General features: G+C 39.7%; 1 protein-coding gene across 1 annotated transcript in view; it reads right to left on the bottom strand.

Annotated features, from left to right (window-relative positions):
• angpt4 (angiopoietin 4) overlaps positions 1–17,578 on the bottom strand; it is a 46,150-nt gene extending 28,572 nt beyond the window's left edge. The window contains exon 1 of the mRNA XM_036530921.1: positions 17,063–17,578. Within this exon, the coding sequence (XP_036386814.1) occupies positions 17,063–17,374 (312 nt within the window). The 5' untranslated portion in view covers positions 17,375–17,578. The remainder of the gene's footprint in view (positions 1–17,062) is intronic.
• Positions 17,579–25,611: the final 8,033 nt, after the last annotated feature.

Raw genomic sequence — 25,611 nt, 5'->3', positions numbered from 1 at the left:
AAATACATATATCTATATATATATATATATATATATATATATATATATATATATAAAACATACTCAAAGACTATAAAACCTTTCAATTGTAAATGTTTAAAAAGTAAAACTGTGAAAGGAACCCTTAAACCCATGAAATGTTCTGAATACAGTGTTATTGTTAGGAAGCAGTCAGCTGTGATAGAAAGTCCTTGCCTACAGTGTTACATGGCAGTGTTTCTCAATCCTACTCCTGGAGCCCCCCTGTCCCGCATATCTTCTATCTATCCTTGCTCCAAACACACCTGGTTGAAATTAGTGTGATTAAATCAGGTGTGCTCAGCTAATCAAAAGTGCCACTGATGAGTTCAGCCAGGTAGGTAGAGCTGGGAAAGACGGAAACTGCGGAGCAGGGGGGCCCCAGGAGCAGGACTGAGAATCAGTGCTATATGATTTATTAAGGGGTCTGCATTGATTCCTTGTTCAGTTACTCTAGGCTATTGTTTATCTTGGCACACAGGCTTGGGTAGTGCCATCTTGCTGCACTGATCATGCTGTTATCCCACACTGCTGGGCTTCCAGTCAGTCTCTCTGATCTCAACAGTGCCTAGTTGTCTCTATTTGCAAATCAGGTGTAAAATGAGACAGAGGTACATTTTCATGAATGAGTCCATTCTGCTACAGTAAGGCTAGGATCGTTGCACACAGATTACACAGCTGCAGAAAGATAACTACAGTGGCTGCTGTTCTTTGTTCTGTAAATCTATTCTGAAATCTGAAAACATTTGGTCTGTAAATTATCGTTAAACTTAACGTACCTTATGTTTTCACATAGTAATAGAAAATTAATATAGTGCATTTATTTTAAACTTTTAATTGTTGATGTGTAACATGGGGCTATATTTCCATCTGCAACAGTTTGTGAATACCTAAAAAAGACAGTTTATAATTCAACAGCATCCAATGAATATAACTGACCTTTTCCCATGAATCTGCTGAATTTACACAATAAATGACATACAACAAACAAAACGACATACAATGTGCATACAACATTTAAAAGGTATTTTTGTGATCATCTGGCTTTGTATAAAATGGGCATATGTATTAATAAGCAAACAGAATAACGTAGAGTGTACTTTTTGTCAATTTGTGTAAAATGCACCCAATTTTAAAGAGTGACGCAAGAGTATTGCTAGAATTAGAAGATTATTATATTATAACCAGGCCTATTGTGTCAGCTCTGGTGGTATGTTGTTGATAAATATCCACTGCGCAATGGGTCCCATTATTTTGAGTTATGTTTGAGTTGCAAAGATCCATCATCCTGAAGGTTTTTTGCTCTCCGACTTCGCTAATCACTGACGGCATCAGTAATTTGAGAATTAATAACCATCAACACTGTGCTGGACAGAGATAAGCCTGTGCAGAGACCACCCATATTACTAAGCCTCAAAGACAAAAATCTGACGAGTTAATCTCGTTAACCTCCCATACGACATTCTTGGCCAAGCAAGCGGCTCATATCTACACAAACAGTGTCTGAAGATGATAGTACTGATGGGTAATTGGATTACTAAATTTGAATGCAATAGTAGTACCTTAACATTACTTATTATTCTGCTTTACATTACATTACATTACATTACATTCATTTAGCTGATGCTCTTATCCAGAGCGACTTCCAGCACAACATAAGTGTATCCGTTCAGTTTAAAAGAGAAACAGTGTCAGACCAGGCTAACAACACTCCCAGACCAGTGAGTGTGAACATAACACAATTCAGGTTACTATGTTACTGTACTTGGAGATATTTTCTTTTGTTTTTTTTGTCATTTTTAACTCGACCTAATGGATATTAAAAAAAAAATTTTAAAAAAAGGAAAAAAGCGGAACTGTCACCATGGTTAATCACTCAGATTCAGTGTTTTGCTACATTCAGTCTGTAACTTCTGTTAGGTGTCGTCAGTGTGGTGCATACACTGTCACGGCGGTCTAAAGTGACCGACCATGCTGTTCCCTGTCAGCATCCTGCTGTGATCTGTGATTGGTGGGGAGTGGTGGCACTCTGACCGTCCTACAGACCATCTGGCTACATGCGTGTGCAGTGGCCTTGGGTTTTTGGTTTCAGCGCAGTGTTTTCCTGGCAAATCATGGCAAATTAACAGTGGCAGGGCAAACGACCTGTAATGAAGAAAGTGCTCCCTCTGACAGGGGTAGGTGGGACGCGAAGGGGATATTTCCTTTTGTTTTATTTCCTTTGCACAGGGTCATCGAGGGCAAACGCTCCACAGGCTTGTTTCGTCTGTCCTGCTAATCACTCACAACGCCAAGATGGAGCTGCACTTAATGTCAGCCAACACTGAGCAGGTGCAAAAATGAAAATATCGCAAAAAGAAATAATTACATATAATTTTACTGCACAACTCTGACATCAGCATTCTCTGTTCTTCGGACCGTTGTGCCATGTTGTCAAGGTGCTGAAATAACTATTGTAAAATTAAACCCTTTTTGAAACACTACCGTCATTATATTTCTCACAGAAAATCTCCATAGCCCCTGAATAGCATGATCTGCTTTGGTGCTAGGGAATACTTTTGGCCCACTTTTTAGTTTCAGTACAAAGGCACAACTTAAGAAATGCAGTACTTCAGGCCCCATTCATTACAGTATACATGGTGCATGTATTGGCAAACCTTTTGCTTTTCTTTTGTATGTAAGAGGTAGCCTATCTACATTAAAGCTGATAAAAAATAATCACGTACATGTAAAGAATGCCCTCCGTCAAAAATTATTCTTAAAATACAGAGTGCAAACATTTTGAAAAATCTATATATAACTATTTATAAAACATTGTTTAATATTGTGTTCTCAAGGACAGCTCAGATTGTGCAGTGAGTCACAAACTAATTTCTGATATTCCTTTTTTTAACTTCTATCACTCATTCAAATAGGGTTTGAGTAGCTTATCTTGTGAGTGTTGTAATACTTCTAATTTTAAAAGATGTAGGTGTGGGAAGTATGTTGGGAAAGTCAGATATTTTAATTTAGCCCTCAGGCGGTGGCTTGGTGCCACAACTCTTTTAGACACAGCACTCCATTAAAACATGGGCAGACCAACCAAATTTAGAAATGCGCAGTTCAATAATAATTCAATATTTGATGCTGGACTGGGGATTGTTAGTTGGAATTTTGGGACACCTACTGCATTCACTGTATAAGGCACTTTACCTGTGTTACTCTACAAAACCCTTGTGTTTTAATGCATTGTGCATTTGTTCATGTGTTAATGTCACACAAAATAAGCATGCCCACTTTCAACGTAATAACAGAAAGAAGTGTGATCATGACAAAATACAACTTTTGTGTAATTCTTCTACTATTACTACTATGTAAATATTACACATTAAATAATTACAGCAGTCTTGCTAACATGATTCTGTATCCTTGGATGCATATTACCCAATGCATCAATATCACTGCAATAGTTCATACATTGTGCACATCCTAGTCCACAGTGGGGTTTTGGGCTTTGAGTCATTGTGATGTTAATTGGTTTGTGCTTTTGTATTGTTTCATTTCTGGCATTGTTTCCTCTGGACAGGATTCCATGAAATTTCAACAGTCACTTTGAGTGTCCACTTTAATCTTTAATGGATTAGGAAATTAATTCAGACTCATATGGAACTAGCTAAACCAGATAAACTCTCTGTTAAGTTGCAAGCTAAATGCACTACGACATATTGATTAAACGACATTCTCTGTTGAAAATGTAAAAGCATTATAATGCATTAACAGTTTCTTACTAATTGGGTGACAGCCGTGACTACAGCTTTCAGTAAAGAGGCATTTTAGAAATGGGTACCAAGCTATATTTAGTTGTGTATTTTTTTATCTTTTGAAGCTTGAGTTATTCACTTGCATTTTGGTGTTAATTGAGCACCATCCGTCAGCATCTACATAAAAGTATTTGTGAAGAACCATAACATTTCAAGAACTGCCATTTTTTCACCAGTGAAGTATTGCTGAACACCAGAAGGAAGAAGTTGTAATAACAAGCAGTTGCAGTCAAATTGACAAAATGTTTCAAAATAGTTTACTGAGTTTATACCCTGAAAATAAATAGTCTTTTAGTGGGTTCTTATGCTTGGATAAGCGTCTTTCCTTGGGGTCATGAGAAATTTTGAGGTGACTAAATAGATTTTAAAGTGAAATATGGTCTTTAAATATTGTCATTACAACGTAGACACAGCCATGCACCTACATGTATTTTGTGATTTTTATTGCTGTTTCACAAGTGTCAATATTTTGCATGCTTTAGCATATGGCAGAGTACATAAATGCATTGAATTCTGCAATCCCATCATTTCATTTAACCTTTATCCTTCTAACCAGGGTGGTCAACTGAGCACCAGATTTTGTTTTACAGTGATGTGAAGGAAACAGTATAGGTAGACAATATAACAGATTATGTCACGCACAGCTGCAAGGGGGAGGGGTGGCCGCATTGAGAAAGCCAGTTTGAGAATTTGACCGGAACACTCCACCGTTTCAATATAAAGCTAAATGATCATCCATACAGCACATACCAACACATCTATATGTTTAAGTAGATAAGACAGCAGCATTGAACAGATAGAGGCCACGTTAAGTGATCCTCTAGTTAAAGACTATTCTCATAAAGCCATCTGGCTGCAAGTTGTAGTCTAAACAGGTAATGTGAGTGCACTGACATCCAAATGCACATGGGTCCTACCCTTGTGATTGTGATGTTTCATTTAAAGAGTACATGTTTTAGTAAAGTATTTGGCAAGGTATAAGAGAGTATAGGACATTGTTATGGTGACCACAGTGAGAGTGACATGACTCTAACCCTGAACATGCATTTTTTCACGTACATTTCTTTGTCCTTTCACGATCACTCTACCTTAATGACGACTACCAGGGTGTACTTTATAACTCTTAGCATCCATCAGTGTTTTCTCAGAATCTTTGGGAAGGTCAAGGGGGTTACCAAACCCCCGCACTCGAACTGTGACAAACATCTCACTCATCCAGGCCCAAATCAGGACCAGATGGGCAAAGTCAACACGAGGAACGGCACACAAGCAGAAGGTCTCTTTTTATGTTCTTCTAGGGCCCGTGTATTTATTTGTTCACTTGCCTTCCCTTGTGCCCACAGTATCTCTGGGTCTTGTGTCAGTGACCAATATAATAATACATCAATCACAGACATGCCTGTCTCAGTTACTGGTGATTGGCTCCCATTTGGACATGGCTGGTGAACTGAAACTGAAAGTGCATTTGTGAGCTTACATTGTCAAAATGTCAGTACACAGTTTAATACAGGTTTTAAATAGAAAATTAATGATGCGTGTCATTCTGCGGTTATGTGTGTGTGTGTGTGTGTGCGCGAGTGTGCGTGTGTGTGCAAGTGTGTTTTATGTGTGTGTGTGTGTGTGTGTGTGTGTGTGTGTGTTTTATGTGTGTGTGTGTTTTGTGTGTGTGTGTGTGTGTGCTGGGGGGGGGGGGGGGGGGTTCCACCACTGTCCGTTCTTTGGTTGACAGACATTACAGATTTTACAATAGATACATTATTTTACTCTGGTTTTAATGTGCTACTTGGTTTAACAGACTATGAAATAAACCATGTTTTAAACATTTTTTTCATCATTATCACAGTTTTTTTTTTGCCATATCATGAGCACTTTTGGGAAAAAAAAGAAAGTGAGATTGAACATTTTCATGGCATCATGCCAAGGGACCGAAACAGGATCAAGTCTTGCCACATGGGATGGAAGGAAAGCTGTTGAACACAAGGTGCTGAAAAATGCCTCAATTTAGGTTGACAAATGCAGCCACAGATAAATAATATCCAAGTCCTGTGTGCATTTGCAAATGATTAAAGTGAGTGAAGGTGTTGAGATTCAGCAGGCAGGGGTTTGGAGACGAGGGCCTTTTGCCTTTCATAATCTGCCGCAGTTTGAATTGTGTTTCTGCAATTCTGAATTAACTCTGTGATTAGCGTACAGGGAAGTCAGTCTGTGTTGTATCTGATGAGCATCTCCCACTGTTCCAGGGATCCATAGGTCAGCACTACCACACACAGCTTCTCCTAAATCAAGAACAGACATTGGAGTTGGGGGGGTGGTGCAGACGAGTCAATTGTTCTCATAAAAAATCAGTGACAGGTTTTTTATTATTATTATTACTACATTGTGACTACCTGTTATGCTCTTGAAGAGCTCTTTTTTGTGGCAGGAAGTGAGAGGCCAGTTGGATAGGGGCAATAAAATGGGAATGTGGAGTCTCTTCATGGCTGAAGACATTGGCATGAAGCCAGAGGATGGAAAGAGGGTCCCGGGAGACCCATGCATGGCCGGGGTCGGCCTGGATTCCCGCCAAATCCCACTACATACACTTGGAATCCCCCCCCCATTCTCAGCTCCACAAAGCCACTGCAACAGTACTTCACTTCCCTCTCTTGCATACAGAGCTGATTAGCTGCCAAGTCTCATATAGATTACTTATTTTTAATAAAAAAACAGGCCACAACTTTGGTGTAGATGATAGGAATACTTTGGGAAAACAAATAACACGGCATATACACGGCTTAAATCTTCTATTTTATGTGCTTCCATATTAAATGTCAAATTTAATGCAAAATTAAACATTTTATGTCATGTCATTTGTCGATATATTGTAAAGGGGCCCATTGTACCACAGCCATATCAAAGCGTCACTCTGGAATGCCTTCATATTTCATTCGCTCTGATGGACCATGGGGAGAGCAGTTTCCAGGGCACAATTTAGTCGTAGCACACTGTGGTTTAGAACAGCGTAAACTAATAACCCTGAAAGTGGCGCTGACAGTCTTTTAATTGTTTAGTAGGTTGATGATCTAGAGAGGTTGTTAAAGCAGAGCCCGGAGCCATTCACACCTGCTGTGCTGAAGATATGGATTCCATTCTGGGACATTTTGGGTTTGGACTGCAGCTTTTTCTGAGCCTTATGTTTTAGTCATTTGCAGAACGCCTCACTGAGCTGGAAATTTATCAAAGACTGATAGCAGTGAAAAAAAAAGGAATACGAAGTCCAATTTGCTTTTTTGGGAATACATCAAATTTAAAAGACTGCTTTGGGAACAAAACATGAAGCCCCTTCCCATAAAGGAAGCAGACCAAGCTGTCCGTGACCAATAACAAGACTAACATAAGGATTTATGGATGCATGTTGTTAAAAGAGTGTTCTTTAATGCATCCATTTTAATTTTATTTATTCTTTTAGCCTGTCCCTGATTTACTTTACACATGAGTACAATACTGCACACACATTCTATACACCTGTAGTCAATCAGTTACAGTCTTTACCCGTGAATAAACTAATTTCCTAGTGACATAAGACTCCCGAACAGTAACGGGAGAGATCAGACATTGTATGTTTACCTGAGCGGACGAAAGCGGTATCTAAGGTCACGCACAATTTGTCTCCAGCATCAGGCGTGGTGCATGCAGGATTATTCACCACCTCACGCAAAAGCGCCAGGGCAGCATGACCGCTCCCATTCAAAAACAAACACGTTTCAATGTCACGTCAACACACAGCGCACATGCTATTCTGACCGCCCGGCCCCATGCATGCAGTCGGGCTGCATCGCTGGAGAGGCAAGTAAAAGAACTTCGGGCCGAAGTGTGTTAAAAAAGTTTTACATAACATTATTGTCATTTACTAGACAGTCTTATCTAGAACGACTTACATAGGTCATTATTTTTACATGTTATCCATTTATTCAGCTGGATATTTACTGAGGCAATTGTGGGTTAAGTACCTTGGCCAAAGGGTACAGCCGCAGTGCCCCAGCAGGGACTTGAACCAGCAACCATTTGGTTACAAGCCCTGCTCCTTACCACTATGCAACAGTACAGCCCCATTGTGTCCCCAATTGTGTGTGTGTATGTATATGTATATGTATATGTATGTGTGTATATATATATATATATATATATATATTATATATATATATATATATATATATATATATATATATATATATATATAATTTATATATATATAATATATTTATTTATTAATAGTCTTGGCTCGTGCCCTGGCTTCAGAAAGCACAATAATTCTTTGTAATTTTATTAATAACATCATCTCATCCTATATATATATATATATATATATATATATATATATATATATACACACACATTTTACAAATGTTTGTTTTGTAATTACACAGAGGTGGAGGGTTAGGGCTCCTTTTGACTGAAAGACATTCTAACATTAATTACCATCTCATCTAAGTTAAAGCTCTACAGGAAGTTAACTCACAAGTTCACTTTTCAGTTCAGATCTTTCTGCAAACCATCTTGGAGTGGCCACTGACCCTGCCCAGAGGAAATGTACAGCTATTTAAACTTTAAGGGAAAGGATTCCTCTTCTCCCACACTAAAATGAACAAACAGACATAAAGATACTGTCTGTGATAAACCTCTATAGCACTGAGTCTGGGTACAGTATGTCTCTAAACTGCATGTTATATTCTACCCAGTGCTCTATATTGAAACACAGTTATGTAACCATGCTGCATTTTTTTGTAGTAAACTGCCTTCAAAGTATTTTTTTTTTGTTCACAAAGAATGTAGCAACTACTGAATTAAGTGGAAAATTGGGTTATTGGATGCATAGAATGTTCAAAAGCTGTGGTTAGCAATTTGAAATTTTTATTCATTGTTACTGTTGTTGTTTCACATAAAAGAAACTTGAATTTCAGAGTAAGATGGAGCCTCCACCATATTTAAAAGGTAAAATGGATGTAAAAACAACACAGTGAGCTACAGTCACTGTGCTGACTGCTTACTCACTTTGAAACCATGTTTCCATGATCTCCATGAAACGTTTTGCCCACTCCAAATATAACATTTTTTTCTGCAAAAAGACATATTATTTAATGTTCTGGGTTCTTGTAATATCAAAACAACTGTTTAAATAGTCAAAGATCAAAAATCATCAAAACTTTTGTGGGAGGGGGTGGGGGTAATGTTCCCTTAGAACTGTCTGCATAACTTGCAGACTTTAACAGTTTTTTTTTTTTTAATGTTCATACTTTTTAATGCATGAAAAACATAAGTTTGCTTTTACCTCCCCAGTCCAAAGTCCTGGGGTTAAAAACAGGCCAAGTGGGCCCAAGATAATGACTATGATTAACCTGCTATAGTTAGAGAAGGCTGAAGTCAAGAGAGGTTCTGTGGTTGCTAGTAGATCATCAATTTTTCAAATCCAATTAAACAGTTGCTGTGTTTTTTCTGTAGTAATTTAATCCAGAATCAACAGCACAAAATTAGATCTCAAAAAAAAAGTTAGACCTTTTTTCAATTAAATAAACAAATTGTGTGTTGAAAGAGGCAGATCTTTCTTCTCCTATTGGGGAATTCGAACATAGTCTTGAACTGGCTCCAGTAAAGTGCAGTTGTGTCACAGACAATATATACCTTACACACATCACGGTTGCCGGTCAATTTATCAGTGCTAACAAGCAAACAGTTTAACAAGAGCCAGCTCACTCCCTCAACCTTCACCACTGCTGTTTCTCAGTTTAGCAGTATTTATATTGGACCTGTAGGAATTACTGAGACAGAACCCAGATTACATGCCTGTTTAAGTGGTCTTATCTCGCTCTTATCTGATCCCGTTGATCTATTCTAGACTCAATCTGCAGGGCCAGCATGTCATGCACAAGATTACTTGTAATGCAAATGCTCTTGATTTTCATTATTAGAATCAATACATCTTGCTTTTGGGACATAATAAAAGTTGCAAAAAATAATTTTGCCTACTTTCAAAGCGATTAAATCTCATTTTAAAAATTCAGAACGTCTTGCCTACATTTTGATTAAACAGTTCACAAGCCTCCCTGGTTCAGTGGATGCTCATGTAGTTAAAGTCAACAATAGAGCAGTATTATTATTATTAGTCAAAACATTGAAAACTTTGACTGCTTCACCTGATGTTGGCAGTAAATAGCTTATTGTTTACTGGGCCAAGCTGAGAGCACAAGTTCCCCCAGTTTTATCAACCCAGGTGTATCGCCACCAGTTACATATAGTGGCTGGCAGGTTGTTTTCAGAATCTCAATTTTCAATCAGGAAGTTTAATTTTCTGTGCTTGTTTGTCAGCCATGAAAGTTTTTGACCAGGTGGATGGCCTGTGGATATTATGTCCGTTTTTTTTCCTTTTTATAACTTATAAATACAGTTTTAGACATTGATTTCATAGAGTGTTATTATTTCCTTGCATTGCGATAGCTAATACGTACAGAGTGAGTGAGTGAAATACAGTTACTGTGTTTTAGTGGTTTAAGTGAGAGTATACTGCCTTACAATACAAGAACCCTTGATCTGTCTTGGTAGCTGACGCTTCAAGTTTTCGTATCTTTTTGTACTCTGGTGAGTGCCAAAGGCCCTGGTTATTTAAAACATGACCCAAAATGGAGGGTAGGTAACTAACTTTATAGTAATACTGCCTTGCAACACTATAGCACTGCATCTTTTCTCTGAACTGAAGCCTCCTGTGGAAAGAAAGGAACTGGGACTGAATTGTCTGATTGCACTTGCTGCAGATAAAACCCTTTCATTCGAACCTCTCAGTACTGACTGGTGTTTATTTTATGTTCAAATAAATGTGTCTTATTAAGTAATAGCAATACATGGAGGAGCTCCTTTCCATCTGAAGTGGGTGTCTCCCCAGAGATAATTTGTGGCATCTGTTGATAAACAAAAGACTGTCTTTCATCTGAAATATTCACAAGAGAAATGTGCATTATGGATCTTAAATATGGATGGAGGGCGGGTGTTACACATGCATCATATCTGTCTTGTTTCCACTGTATTTATGGCTTATGGCCTGTTCTTGTGGAGCCATGTATCCCCCAGAGCATTCTTGTTTTAGTTATTCTAATACTAGCTAGCTCTTGGACACATCTTATATAAAAAGCCAACTGACTGGGAAAAAAAAGTTTAAGTTCTCCAGGGCAAAATTTCAGCAATAGATTGTTATTACTACTTTAGTAATATAAATCAGTCGGAGAGATTTCAATAATCATTGAAGCCAAATGGCATTTCAGACCAAAGAATAAAAGAACCAAAACTCAAAGAAGGAAAAGAAGAAATGTGCATGGAATAAACACACAAGCAAGCAGATTTACAAAAGCCAATATATTTCAATCTCAGATCCCGCAGTCAACAGACTATTATATTCTCTGTGTTTACTTGGGAGATAAAACTGCTTTTCAAACACAATTACATTTTCGCCTTAGTGAAATAAAGGTACACTTGAAGCATTTAACTTTAACTAATTGAACTTGTTTTATTTACAGTGAATCAAAGTTGTCCGCACACGTGCTGTATCTTGCTTGATCTTTATGTCTCTGCTCTGTCACTGTGTTGCCAGTAAATTCTTGGACTTACTGGGTGAATAGCAGCGTGCAGAAAATAGGCTAATACAATGCGGATGTGCATGTAAAATGCAAACTACTAGAATAGGTTGATTCAAACGTTTTCTGTCCCCCACCTCCCACTTGCTGCTAGTTTGACATGGGGGATAGGGGCAGCAAGTAAGCCTTGCCAATCGTGCATACATTCAGGGATGGAGAGAAAGCCAGTTCCGGTCTGCTTCTCTCCAGGGGAGGCTGACTGGGGTGAGTTTTCTTCCTGCTACAATGGCACACAATGTTGGAAATGCAAGTGAGCATCATCTAGCCTTTTTAACAATTCAGCCTTGGGGATTTCGCAGACACTTTGTCAAACACGATAAACAGGGATGAAATGTTTATTTAACGCACCGAGGCCCGCACCCACTGCATTAGGACAATTCCGTGCACACAAATCCATCAATCTAGAGATCGGATGATTTCCCTCAGCCAGGGCTTTTGGGTGACACCAGAGGCTGCTCTCTGGAATGGGAGTAGCCTCTCTGGTTTCCTTTTGACTTTTGTTTTGAAATCACAAAGCTGTTTGTTTCCATGTATGTGCATAACTCGGAACTAAACACTGTTTCAAACACAAATATGTTTCAATATGGTTATGTTTTAGATATGGATTTCAAATAAAAAACAATAAATGGGCTTTTAAGTTCTTCTGTTTGTGCTGTTGTTCTTTGCTTTTTTGGCAAAAGGATTTGTCCGACGCACAGACGGTTTCCAGTGAGTTCATGAATGCTGTTCACTGTATTTGACCAGGCAAGCTTTACAAGCACACCCAGTGGGACAATGGCCATTGATTAAACAAATGGGCTTCGGGGAGATACCGCTCTCTTTAATCTCCTGGGTCAGGAGTTATGTTTGTGATCCTGGCTTTCCACAGGGGTTTGAATAGTTTATCTTGAGGTAAATCTGCTTTCAAAAGGACTTCCAGACTCTGAAACATACCTTAAGCTTTATCTCCTACTTGAGAAAAGCTCACCCAGGGTGGGGTCAGGGGCCAGGCCGATGGAGGGGTGTGGACTGGAACTGCCATGGAGCCCTGATTAAAGCGGCCTAAAAATCCAGTCATGGTGAGGGAGCCAGCAGACAATGGCGTGATGGAGATCTGACAGCACCTCTTATCTGCATGGATGATGTTGTTCTTACTGCGTTTCTCATGAAACAGATGGTCTCTGGGGTGGTGAGAACCAGGAATCCTGTGTGCCCCCCCGTCTCAGCCCAATTGCTTCGTCAGCGGGGGGACCAAGACACAGCTCGCCAGGTTACTCTTGGCTCTCCCATCCCTCAGACATCTCTGGAGGATAACTAATTGCTGGAGAGACATTTCCCCAATGGGTTATTAAACTTTTCTCCGGTTTCAGCCCCAATTATCTTCTATTGTTCGCGAGAGATTAAGCAAACATTTTTCAGATTTTAATGCAGTCATTGCTGAATCCCCGTAAGATTAATTCTTGGTAATCTACAGCACCTTCTCTTGAGTGTAGCAGCCAGGGATCAGGCAAAGTCAAGGGAAAGAGGAACTATTAGGGAGTGGAATTAGGCATCAAAGCAAGGCTCCCTAACAACAGATTTCAGTGATTTAATTTCATCCCTGTTTCAATTCATCCCTGCCTTAATGCCGCCTATGGAGTTACAGTGTACCACCAGGAGGAACCTGGCATACGTTATAAGCTTCTTTGTGGAAGAACTCCTAAATTATTGGGTCAATTTGTTCTTTTTTAGCATTAATTCTGAAGGAGTACTTATGCCTCCCTGGAGCTCTTGTGCTTTATTTTCAGCTTTAAATGTAAGACAATTCTTTCCCTTTGTCTGGCTGTGGCAAAGTTTCAAATGCTAAAATGTTGCATTACTTATTGCTATCCTTCATCCAGAGTGACTCCTAAGCTGAAAGACTGTCATCCTAAAAGTCTCAGCAAAAACACTAATTCCTTTCCCAAACTTCCTCAACAATATCAACATGATTTAAACATATATGTAGAAAAAAGAGCCCCGATTCTTTTTCCAGAAGTTCCGTTCCCAAAATACGACTCATCAAAATGAGTTTCAAACAAAACACCATTATCCCTTCTCCCAGCTTACTCTGAGCACTGTACCTGTAACCCGGACATGACTGGTCTCTGCAGGCTGTAGAATTATGATTTTCGACACTTCCTCCCCTTTTTAGTTAAATTCCCTATAGTCACTGAAGATGAATGAAAAAAAAAATGACAGACTAAAATACATAATTCAATTACAGCGACCTGAGGAAATATTTTTCCTGCACTATAGTATTAAGAAAAACAACATCTATTAAAGTGAAATCGCTGACTAAGGTTTTTCCAAGGAATTTTTATTACAGTGTGCTTTCATAATAACAGTTTAACAGAGTAACTCATACCACATCGAGGCTGTCCTTACCACCTATTTTTGTTTTCAGTTTGTTAGAAAAACTCTTGAATAATGAAGGGTGATTACTAATCCAATTAAGCGTTATTAAACCTACGGTATTGCTCTTTTGAAGTGTGGACTGAATCCATCAGATTTCTCATAAGCTGTGATGAGAATATTGTGGATAATGTTCCTTCACGAGACCCTGATGGGGCACTGTACAATCTGATCCCTATGGAGTATCTGGTCTGTCCTCCAGTTTAACTGCAATTTAAGACAAAACGTCATCCATCAAAGTACTTATTAACAAGTTGACAGGAGCATTTAAAGTACTCTTGAAATTGTAATACCCCGCAACCACCACCACCATACGCACACAACTATTTTAATGGAATTTCCACTTTGCCTATTGTTAGTATAAGCTTTAGATTCACAAATTGAAGTAATTCAATCTGTGTGGTTGAGAACAGCAGTCAAATTCACATGTGCAGTTTAATATGAATCATGTCATAGTTTCTCCTCTTTGATAAATGTTCTGGTTTGGCAATTTCACATCAAGTCATGCACTACCAGCAGCCCTGTTTACATAAAGGAAAATGATCCGTGTCTGACATGTTGTAGAAGCAAAGAAACATTTGCTGTTTGCGGATGATTTGGGACGTAAACACAAACCGAAAATAACAGCTTTTACGAAAGAAACATAATTTATTAATCGTACAGTAGTAATCTCCTGGAAAATAGTCCATTCAGAGTTACATTATCGACAGGAATCTGACAGAATTATGCAATACTACGTAAGGCCAGCGATCCAGACAAACCAGCTCACTAGTGCAGCTGCCTGCGGATCTTTCCAGGCAGAAACCGTGGGGCTTAATGAAACCCAGATGTTACGAGCACATTACAGCGATAGAAAAAAAAAATCGATCAATCTGAAAGGCAGTCCTCCCAATTGTGGGAGGTATCTGAACTGACAGCAGATATGAAGATGCGGTTGGAGGAGGAGGGAGGAGGGTGAAAGGGGAGAGAGGATGATGAAGCAGGGCTTCAGAGAAAGGGCTAAGAGTGGCCTTATCCCATTCCTATTTTTGTACTCTTTGATCTGCAGATGGTGGTTGATGCAAACTCTCTCTTTTTTTCCAAAGCGCAACTTGAAAGTGAAAAAATTGTACCAATCAACAAATCTCTATTAATGTGTCACGAAATATGATAAGATCAATTGATCAGGCAAAACTTGTGAATTTAGAAATGCTTTGACTTCTTCCATCCATTGCATGATTTTGATATAGTTTCAAGCTGCTGAAAAACTTTCTCTTAATATAAATAGACCTGATCTAAAACTCCACTGAGCACCATTTATGGTTCCAAAAATTAATGATTCAAATAAACAGCTTAAAGTGCCTTAAGGAACCTTTTATGGAGCAGTTAAAGCCAGACTGTGGCCAGAAACATGTTTGTCTTAACTTGTATTAAACACCAATTGACCTTCCCACTCAGAATAGATGTGGGGTGATGGATGAATCTGGTATGTCTGAGGGAGAACCCCTGTCTGAAATGGAAACAAATGATGGATCAACAAGGTTCTGAATTGTAAATGTAATTTCTCTTTTAGCAACCTGCTGAACCTTCGGTTAATGCCACGGAGCCTGGGGTTGGGCCATATCTCAAGCTGTTTTAAATGGGACATACAATCTCTAATGCTCCTGTCTTTGATGGTGGACGAGTTCTTTTTTTTTCCAGAGAGTTGTTTGGTCCACAGCCATGGCACAAAAAAAATAAGCAGAACTTCAAACAGCTCCCTATGCATACCCTTAAAACCAATTCTATGGAGGAGAAATGAACGGAGCCCATATACATTTTGTGCTGCCTATGATTCTTGCTGACTATCAGGTTAAGGGCTCTCTACCACATCAAAGAGAGACTCTTCACTGCCCCTGCCAGACTACTGCCTGCGAGTGAGGGCGTCATTTAAAGTCAGTAATTCAGCATTAACCTAAACACTAAAACACGCTTGCCTCTATTACTGGTTGTTAGTTCTTCCACTCATTTGAAAAAAGCAGGGTATTAACAGATTAACAGACTATTAACACAAGAACCACTACGTGCACTGCTTTACATGCCAAGAAATACAGAATGATTTGTGTACAAATGCATATTAATTACCCTTAAAACATATGTATATGTTTGAGTCATAACAGTAATGCTTGCTGAATGCACACATTCTGCAGGCACGAAACACTTCAAGCGTCAGACAAACTGCATTTTAGCGATTCAAGGTCAGACGCTTTGGTCAATTTCCAGACTTCAGAGAGGGGAGGAGATGAATGAATTCACCGCAGTACGGGCTATATGTTCTCCGGCCTCAGGATTCAACAGACAGATTACCATCTCTCGTGCGTGAGTGCACGTGCTCTCTGGTGTAATGTGCCATCTAGTCCTGACCAGTACCGACCCAGCAGACAGGGGTCAGCTTCTTCTCTCTGTTAAGGTGCGACATTCTTTAGCTTCTATACCTGACCCACATCGCTGCGACTCTTTTTCAACTTGGGAGGCAAAGATCGGCAGACGAGAATGGCCCCCCCGCCCCCTCATCCCCTCCCCGAGCCACACTCTCCACACACATACAGTCTCCGTTAAACACAGCACCCATTCAAGGCTTTAGTCATTTTTGTCTCGCCATTACTTTGCAATGAGAAGGGACTTTGTGTAAACACTCCGCTATTCCTTTACTGAGGACAAATTTGTATTCCTTTTTTTTTTAAAAAAAAAAAAAAAAAAGCAGCTTGATGAACGCTTTTTCACACTGCTGACAATTGGTTGGTGACTGTTTTTTAACTAACAAATCAGATGATAGTATAACGCTTGGCATGAAAGAGTACAGAATTTTCAGATTGTTTAGCTTCTTTGACAGCTACAGAGAGACAAATTTATACTGTTGCACTGTTTCAAAAACGCCTTTTTTTTCTGAGGAGACGTGCAGTCATATTATTGAAAAAAAAAAAACCCTTTTATGTACCTGGCATTCTGGGAAATCTATTAAAGACATAAACAGGCATTCAAAGTAGCAGCCCCAACTCGGGTTCGCTCGCTGTTCAGTAGTTTTTCTCACGGTCGCTTGAGTTCAAAGCCAAAGCGTCTCTGTCACTGTCACTGTTCTCTCCGCGTCTACACGCATTGTCCTGTCCGCATGCCGCCGCTCGCTTATGAGTTAGTGGTACAGGTGACGGCTCCTACCTTCTGCAGCCACTGTGTGTTGTTCTCCATGGTGCTTTCCAGGTGCTGCAGCTTTTGGGCGGACCACTCGCTCTCCGGCGGGGGCGCGTCCCGCTGCGCCACGTTGATGTTGCCGTACTGGTCGGGGCTGCCGCCCCCCCGGCAGCTCTCCACCTCCGGCAGGATGAAGGTGTAGCTGCAGTGGCCGTGCTGGACGCGGTGCAGCCTCTTCCTCCCCTCCCCGCCCCGTCTCTGCCCCCCGCCCCCGCCGCCGCCGGCACCGGCCGCCGTGCCAGCCACCAGCAGACTCAGTCCCAGCACCACCAGCCTCATGCTGACTCGGCTCCTTCCCCGCTCAGGTACCCCGTCACCTGCCACAAGGTGTGCCTCTGTTGACCCCACACTCACTCCCTCTCCACCCCGCACATGGCTCTGCTTCTCAGGGGGAAAGATGCTCGCTTCTTCTCTTATTCTAAATGACCCCTTTGTTCTTTATGTCTCGATTCTTTTTTTTTTTTTCCCCTTTTTTCCCCCCGGTTTCCTCTGAACTCTCCCTGGCCCCTCGGTGCTACGTGAGACAACAGTCACAAATGCTGACCCATGAATAGCCACAGAGAGGGAGCCGCTCTATGTGAAGCTCTCAATCTTTCCCAAAAAAAACAGAAAGAAACGCTTCCCTCCTATCCCACTCCAGTGGGTCAAGTTTCAGAAATGACCAAAGTGAAATAGCTCTGCCCCCTTATCTGGGGCTTGGGGGAGGAGGAGATGGCTGAGGGAGGTCTGCTATTAGCACACCCTGTCTCCCGGCTCCACTAATTTGCCTGTCCATCCTGCTCTGGAGCTGAAAACATACATTTTGTATTTTGGCCTCATCTTCTGTCTCTGTAAGACCAAGGGACATGTGATAATACATCCACAATGTTTAGCAGCAGTGGTTTTGCAGGGGTGATGGTTCTATGAAAAAGAAGTTGTTAGTTTTGCATGAATAAATCAAAAACTTATTTCTTTGATTTGTTGGTTTTTGATATCAGCAAAGCCTTAAAGAATCTTTATGTTCTTCTTATCTGTATGTATGCACATGGCTGGGCTTTTATATGTTCCATATAGCAATGACCCTTGTTCTGCCAAGTTTTTTAAAATTGTCAAGCAGCAGACAAATGTGTTTGTGCGCTTATTCGTTTCTTTCCATTTATGTCCAGACTTTTCTTTTGGACATTCATTCTGGCAACAGAAAACAGAAAGGCTGAACTTGAACCCCAGTTTTTTTAATTACTTTGATTGATTTTTCATTGTAACAAAGTGCAAGATGCTTGATACAAAAGCCAAAACTGGGTCTTTCCTTCTGCAAAATTTTCTCACTGATATATATGAAAAGCAAAACTCTTAAACACCAGCTTGATTATTTAAATACCATTGTATTCCACAACTGCTAACTGCTATACAGAAAAGCACTTTCGAAATAATTATATTGCATGGTAACAGTTAGTGTTCACTCTCACAAATGACCTTTCCCATGTGAGAATCCACAGCAACATAATTGACAATAATTACATCAGGACACAAAGGGCTGTGTGAGAAAAGTTGCAGTTTGCAGCAATATGGCTCTCAGAACCACTGCACGGTTGTCTTTACAGGCAGCAACCAAGAACATACTGTGATCTCAGAGCCAATTAGAGCAACAATAATTGCCATGTCATAAACCAGGGGTTGTCATTGTCAGCAGCTACTTGACTTGTACAGCCTAATTTACTGTCAACTGATGATCAGAGTATTTTTTATTGAAAGTAATGTGAAAGTAATGTAAAACGCTGTTTTAGATGACTCTACATGCGCTTATGTGAAGCATTACAGTAGTAAAACTGCTTACAGTTGTGCTGCTTTTACTTTTTTGCATATGTAAATCTGTATTTTTACGCTCATGCTCACACTCACTGGTCTGCGAGTGTTTTTCTATGCTCATACTCACTGGTCTCTGAGTATTGTTATATGGTCAGACACTGTTGCTCATTCAACTTGAATGGACACACTTCTGTTCTTTTGTGATGGAAGCTGCTCTGGATAAGAGTGTCTGCTAAATGCATGTAATGCAATGCAATGTAATGTAATGAAAGACGCAGTGTTACCATGGCTGTCAGTTCAGTGTGGTGCAGCGCATGACACCAGAAGGAATGGTCCGAGCCAAAAAGAATATTTGCCTCGGGAAGATTCAGAAACCCCACTGCTGATAAGACAAGCCTCCAGAATTAATTTCCTATATAACAAGCACAGCTGCAACTGCACAACTGCACAATTCCACTGTGAAACAAATTTATTCACCCCCACTTCAGAAAAATGAGGACTGGATAAAGGCATTGTAAGGGCAGTCGGGTTAGTGTGGAGTAAATGTAGAAGCAATGGTTGACTGACATAGCTGGGAACAAAGGTGACTAGTCCATGCATTGGCTACGTACGGTATTGGTTTGTGTAGTTCCTAGAATTTGCAGCCAATGCCTTTGAGCCATTTTCAAATATTGCCATGGCGATGTTAATCTGATGTTATTTTGCATTTATTTATTGTTTGATAACAAGGCTTATCAAAGGATTTTTTTGTATAGAGTAGCAATTGATAATTATTTTGGATTTTGGTTGAGTGATTGCTTTTGCCAGATGTATTTATCAAATCTGACTCAAGACTGGCTTTTCTAATTGTCATAGGTTGAGGCAGAGAACTTTTGGGTTATTGTGGTCATTTGTCTTGATTGCTCAATCAATGTTTATGAAACTGTGGTCCGAAACATCAGTACCAACACCTCATCAACCAGAACTGTATTTTTTGGAAAACCTTAAGTATTTTCATGGATATCTTCACAAGAAAATGCAACTATCAATGACATTTTTTGCAAAACAGTAAATAAAAATCAGCCAAGCAAGCCCGGATGATCAAAATCAAAGCATTGGATTGAACCAGAAAGCAATTACTGTCATTAGCATTCATCTGTAGTTCACATAGAAGAATTAACTGCTCAACTGTTATATCAACAATCAGCCCTAAATAATATACAAAAGAAGGCGGCAGTTAATTTATTAATTTATTTATCTTCTGGTGGGGCCCAACTCTGCTGTGATATGGAACAATGTGAGCTTCCAGGACTCGGCTCTTGTTGGGGAGTGGTTTGCTTCACACCCACGTCTGTCAATAGCATTCCTTCCACCATACTCCCCATTCCTGAACCCCATAGGGGAGTTTTTCCTCAGTGTGGAAATGGAAGTTATACAACAATCATCCTTATGACCAAGTGACACTGCTGGACTCTGTGACTCCTGCTTGCTGGGGAATCACAGGAGATGCTCGTAAAGGAGGCCTCTGTCTCGAATAAAGGTTTCTCCCTCTGTGAACTTCAAGGCTGATGTGCACACTGTGTGATGTAGATGAAAACACATAGCTTCACGGAGATAAAAGAAGGGATAGACAGTAAACAGTTACAGAGTGAGTTCATATTTCTAATGTGTCTTTCTTTGCGCTGCTATAGACTGGCACTGCTATTGTGTCTTCGGTTGACTTGATTTCAAGAACAAACAAGCAGACAAACAAACAAATAACACTGCATTCCGTATACTGTATAAAAGGAAAAAAAAAATTGCCAGAACACTTCTCATGTTCCGAGTGATACATTTCTTTCTTGCTAGGAATTTTTGGATTAACTGCAAGATACCGGATGTAGCTTCTAACACAAATGCAACTAGAAATGTATGATCAGAATTTCCCAGGATTTCGTCTGAACAATTCATAGGCATCTGGATGAGTCTCAGAGTTCCCTGAGTGATGTGACAAGGGGTCTATGGCTGACATAAGCACCCCTATTCCGGTGAAACAAAACCAGTATGTTCTGCTGCTGTGGGCAGATGACAAGAGTTCTCTCATACCTGAGCCGTGGGACTATGGTGGAACAAATGCATTCACTGACTGACTGAGCCACTCGGAAGCCACAATGCCATGATATGTCCAATGCACTTCATGCAGCAGTTGTTGATCATGTAATCAGTAGTGGGTGGTGGATGAAGCCCAATTTGATGATGTGCAGACACTGTACCTATTGACTATGTATTTGTTATCTGTGTGAAAAGGTGGCACCATTTTTTTTTATATAAATCAAAACTTTAAAACTTCATTTTTGAGAACACAACAACATATTGTTTAATGAAATGTGTGTAAAAAACTGAGAAAAAGTGTGAAGTATGACTCAAGGTAAATGTTTAATGTTTAAACTGAAAGATGTATCATAAATTATGCATTAATTACACCCCCCCCAGAAAATCCCTATCTGCACCGAGTTTGTGTAAGGTGGGTGAATAAATTTACAACTGTCAAAGAATTATTTATATTCATGGTCTATGAAACTCTAATTGAAATGTTGTTTTTCTAATTAATCCGTGCTCCTCAGTCATTTCTGAGCATAAGCATTTGTTGAGTAGGCTGATTATAGCAGGAATGATATGTAATTGCTCATAAGTAATTGATATGTACTTGTCAGATTCTTACTCTGCTGAATTATTCACGAACATGTTTATTAGATGGAGCAATATCAAAAGGGCAGCCTGCTATCAGTTCAACAAGCCCCTTTTGGAGTACAAATGAAGATGACTACATACTGTAACAACTTTATGATGAATATTTTATTGACATTCCCCATAGTAAAGCGTAACCATAAACAATATAAAAACTGCCCTTTGTACAGAAACATATGAACAGACCTTGCAAAGCTCCTGTGACTGAATAGCTCTGTACGGGGGAAAATGGAGAGGTCAGGTTGGCTGTATGGCTTGTTCTCATCATGGATTTTTCTAACTGTATATCCTAATCACCGAATTGACAAACTCTTGTGCTTTGGGAAGCTGAGTCACAGCTGGATTCCCTGCCAAGCCCAGTTTAAAAAAAGGAACACGCTCTAAGTGCTTTTCTGGTTTAATCTCCATCCCAGCGCGCTAGCACAGCCGATTCCCTCCAAATGAGCTCTCCGGATCTGCGCAGGACCCCGGCGCTCCACATTACCGCACCCTACATCCATCAGCTCATATCCACTTCATATCACCACGGGGATCCTGTCCAAGTTTGGAAAAAAAAAAAAAGCATTATTTGTATTGAGAGAATAAGTGTTCATAGGAAAAAGATTAAGTTAATGAGAAACTGCATTTTTTCATTCCTGTTCACCAGTGTCTGTTTTGTTCTGTTAGATGACTAATCTCACGGTGGCTTCCCAGCATATTTTCTCTGAATCAATGCAGCTGTGCCGCTGCTTTTCAGGATGGTCCGAACCCTCTCATGTTGTGACGTGGTGCCAGAGGGCAGACAGTTTTTAGAATGCAGAATTCCCCGGCAAAATGCAACCAAATAACAGGCACGGAGAATGGGCCGTTTACTGGGCTGCATTGCACACAGGGCAAACCATTATGCCTCATTTTGTTGATGTGCTACATGTAATCCTCAAGGCTAGGTGTGTGAGGCTGAAGAAGCGAATGTGGTAATGAATGGAGTGCAGAGCAGAGTGTTGGAAGTAATGGAATGGTTTCCGCTCACCAGCATTCACCGGGAGCTCTTCCCGTTGAGACCCCATCCCTCCTTGATTGTGAGGGATAAGGTCAGATCCTGCCTCACACTCCGTAATGCCCTACACCTGCAAAAACAGAGACATGTGGGAAATGTACCACACTAACTGGCAGAAAATGAAGCCTGCGAAGAAATTCAAACCAATCACACGAGGTGGAAGTGAGGACAGTTTTTGGACTATGTCTGAGTGCTAATAATTGGAGTATAATAAATCATAATTAATAGTTGATGGTGGACATATTCGTGCCATATCGCATTTCACATGAATGATCTCTCTTTGTCCATTGAAAAATACACATTTCCCAGTGCACAGATAGGTGTATACAATGAATGGTTTGCAATTAGCTGGAAATGGAATCTGTTTGTATCGGATTGCTTAATTCAGTACTTCCCACTCTTTCACAACTTTGTCCCACTTCTCATACAAGAGGTCAGTGAGATTCCGGTTCTCCAAATCCCTGGAGAAATCAGAGCCTATCCCTTTTCTGAAAGGGAATCTGTTTCCATTTAATTTTCCTCATTAGGTGTTGAAAATTCCTTAAAATTGCACAAACCCTAGCCATTTGCATGCAGACTTTTAACAAACAGAGCTTGACAGAGCAGTATCTGTTTACAATTGTTCCGTAGTGTTTCCCTGAATCCTTTTTTTAGGCCTACCACTAGTTATTATAAAGATGGATCAGAAAGAGACAAAAAATAATGTAATTGCTGAGAAATTAATTTGTAATTTGAGTCATACATACTTACACTACACTGCACATAAACACACAACAATCACACAGCTGACAGCCAAATCCATTCAGTTTTGTGCTTCCTACTTGTAAATAAATTACAACTACATTATCAATAAATTTGGTGACATTCCTTGCCTTGGTAGCAAAAAAAGGTTATGATTAGAGATCAAGGTCAAGATCATGGAGAACCTTCTCTTATTCACTGGTTCGGTGTCTTGACACATACTTTTACACAGCTAATATCTGTTGCACAAACCGTACAGAATCATTAACAATGCCTTGGCCTCACTCTTCACATGACAAAGATCCTGCTATATCTCTTCTCCACCACAATTGCTCAGGTCAGAGGTATACAGCCCAACATACTTCAACAATGATAAAATCAACCAGGATCTTCAATGTATTAACAAACATTATTGTGTTTCAACAGATGTTGCTCTACAGAGACAGTATATATTCTTCTACAGTGTCAGTGTTCATATCCCCTCCCATCTTCCTCAATGTAAGTCTGAATTCTCTCTCTTTTGGGATATGTTTACATGTATTCCAAAGAAAACATATTTATACTATGCACTTTGAGTCATACATTACCAAACAAAACACATGATGTAATTTTTGATGTTTGATGTGTGTTATCCACATCAGAAATCAAATTAAATAAATGTCAGCTTAAATCTACTCTGGTTCTTTCAGGTGCATTTTTCGGCAAAAGCCTTGTCATATTCAGTTGACATCAATTTTACCAAGTCAATGACATAAAGTTTAACAAGCTAGAACTTGATGGCATAGGTAAGCTGCATTACGTTGGTGTTTTGGAAAATCGGTTACCCTTTAGATGCGGCAGGTTTTTAATCACGATGATATTGTTAAATTCCCTTCTCTAAGGAACACATACCTGAGAGTACAACTCAAGTTCTCAAGTGATCATTATTGGTGGCAGTTGTTCAAGATACATTTTTACCAGTGCATAGCTGATGATAAGACCACATTAAATGAGCTGCAATTATGATTGAGAGTGCATCTAGAATTATCTGAGTGCAGTTCAAACACACACAATAGTCAAATTAATCTTGATGCTAATGCAATTCAATTAATTTCAAATTAACATAGTCGATGTTTACCATAAATGGAATGGAAATGGTAAAAGTCGCTTAACATTTGTTGATGCCCGTTCCACTACGATCTGCAGTTAACAAACAACTGATTGAATAATCATTTTAAATACAGAAACTGTTATCAGCTGACAGTGATGTGGAGCCCACAATGGTGGAACATATTGGCTTTCTTCTGCTGGGGACAGGAGTGGGGATGTCAGCAGGGGTTGCTTGTCTCACCACTTTCAGTCACCTGTGACACATCAGGCACCTTCAGTTGCTTGGATGATGTCAGTGTAGCCGTGCCTATCCTCCAACTGGTGCTTAGCTCACTGTGGCGACTTGCAGTGTGATAAATAGCCATGGCTGGCGCGAAAGTGTATCGGAAGACTGCATTCGCTACGCTCCAGCTCTCCTGCATGGGTACAAATGGTTGTCATGGTGAAATGAACATAACATGTTCAGTTCCAAAGAAATAGGTCTGAATAAAAGGGGGAAAAAATGTAAAAATACAGAAATAGTTTGACTCAACTTGTTGTTAAAACAGCATGTGATCTGAAATTGAACACTGAGAAGTATTAGGCTTTACTGTAGGAAGCACGATAGCTATATAGAAAACACCATAACAAGTAGACTTTATTTAACTAGATTTTCCGTCTTTATCAATTTATTATGTTTGTATTTACAACCTTATAGGCACAATTGATACTTTTTGATGAAAAAGTTGCTATCAGATGTAGCTTTGTAACAAAAGTAATATTGTTACACTTTCCCAGTCAGTAAAGCAGGGGATGCATACAGTTAACTAAAAAAGCTAAATGCTATTCCCTCCATAATGGCTAAATCTAAAGCCTGTTTTTTGTTCAGTTATAGTAGAAAAACACATGCTTTGCCATGTAGCACAAAATAGGTATCTTCCTGCGTTCGTTACTTGCCTTATATATTACTTACACAGAATCAAACTGACATTATATGAAATGCACCTTGCTGTTAAGAATCACAACTATCCAAGATGGTTTGAGTCTTACAAGCAATTTATTCTTGAACAAATAATTCCAAATAAATGGACAAAATTGACATTTCTCTTTTAAAGTATGTTTTATTTTATTCTGTTGGTAAATGTACTCAGTTACACTTTTCAGACATAAAAAACCATGC

The sequence above is a fragment of the Megalops cyprinoides genome, chromosome 6 (genome assembly GCF_013368585.1).
Source record: "Megalops cyprinoides isolate fMegCyp1 chromosome 6, fMegCyp1.pri, whole genome shotgun sequence".
NCBI lineage: Eukaryota > Metazoa > Chordata > Actinopteri > Elopiformes > Megalopidae > Megalops > Megalops cyprinoides.
This window is presented reverse-complemented; position numbering and strand designations above follow the sequence as displayed.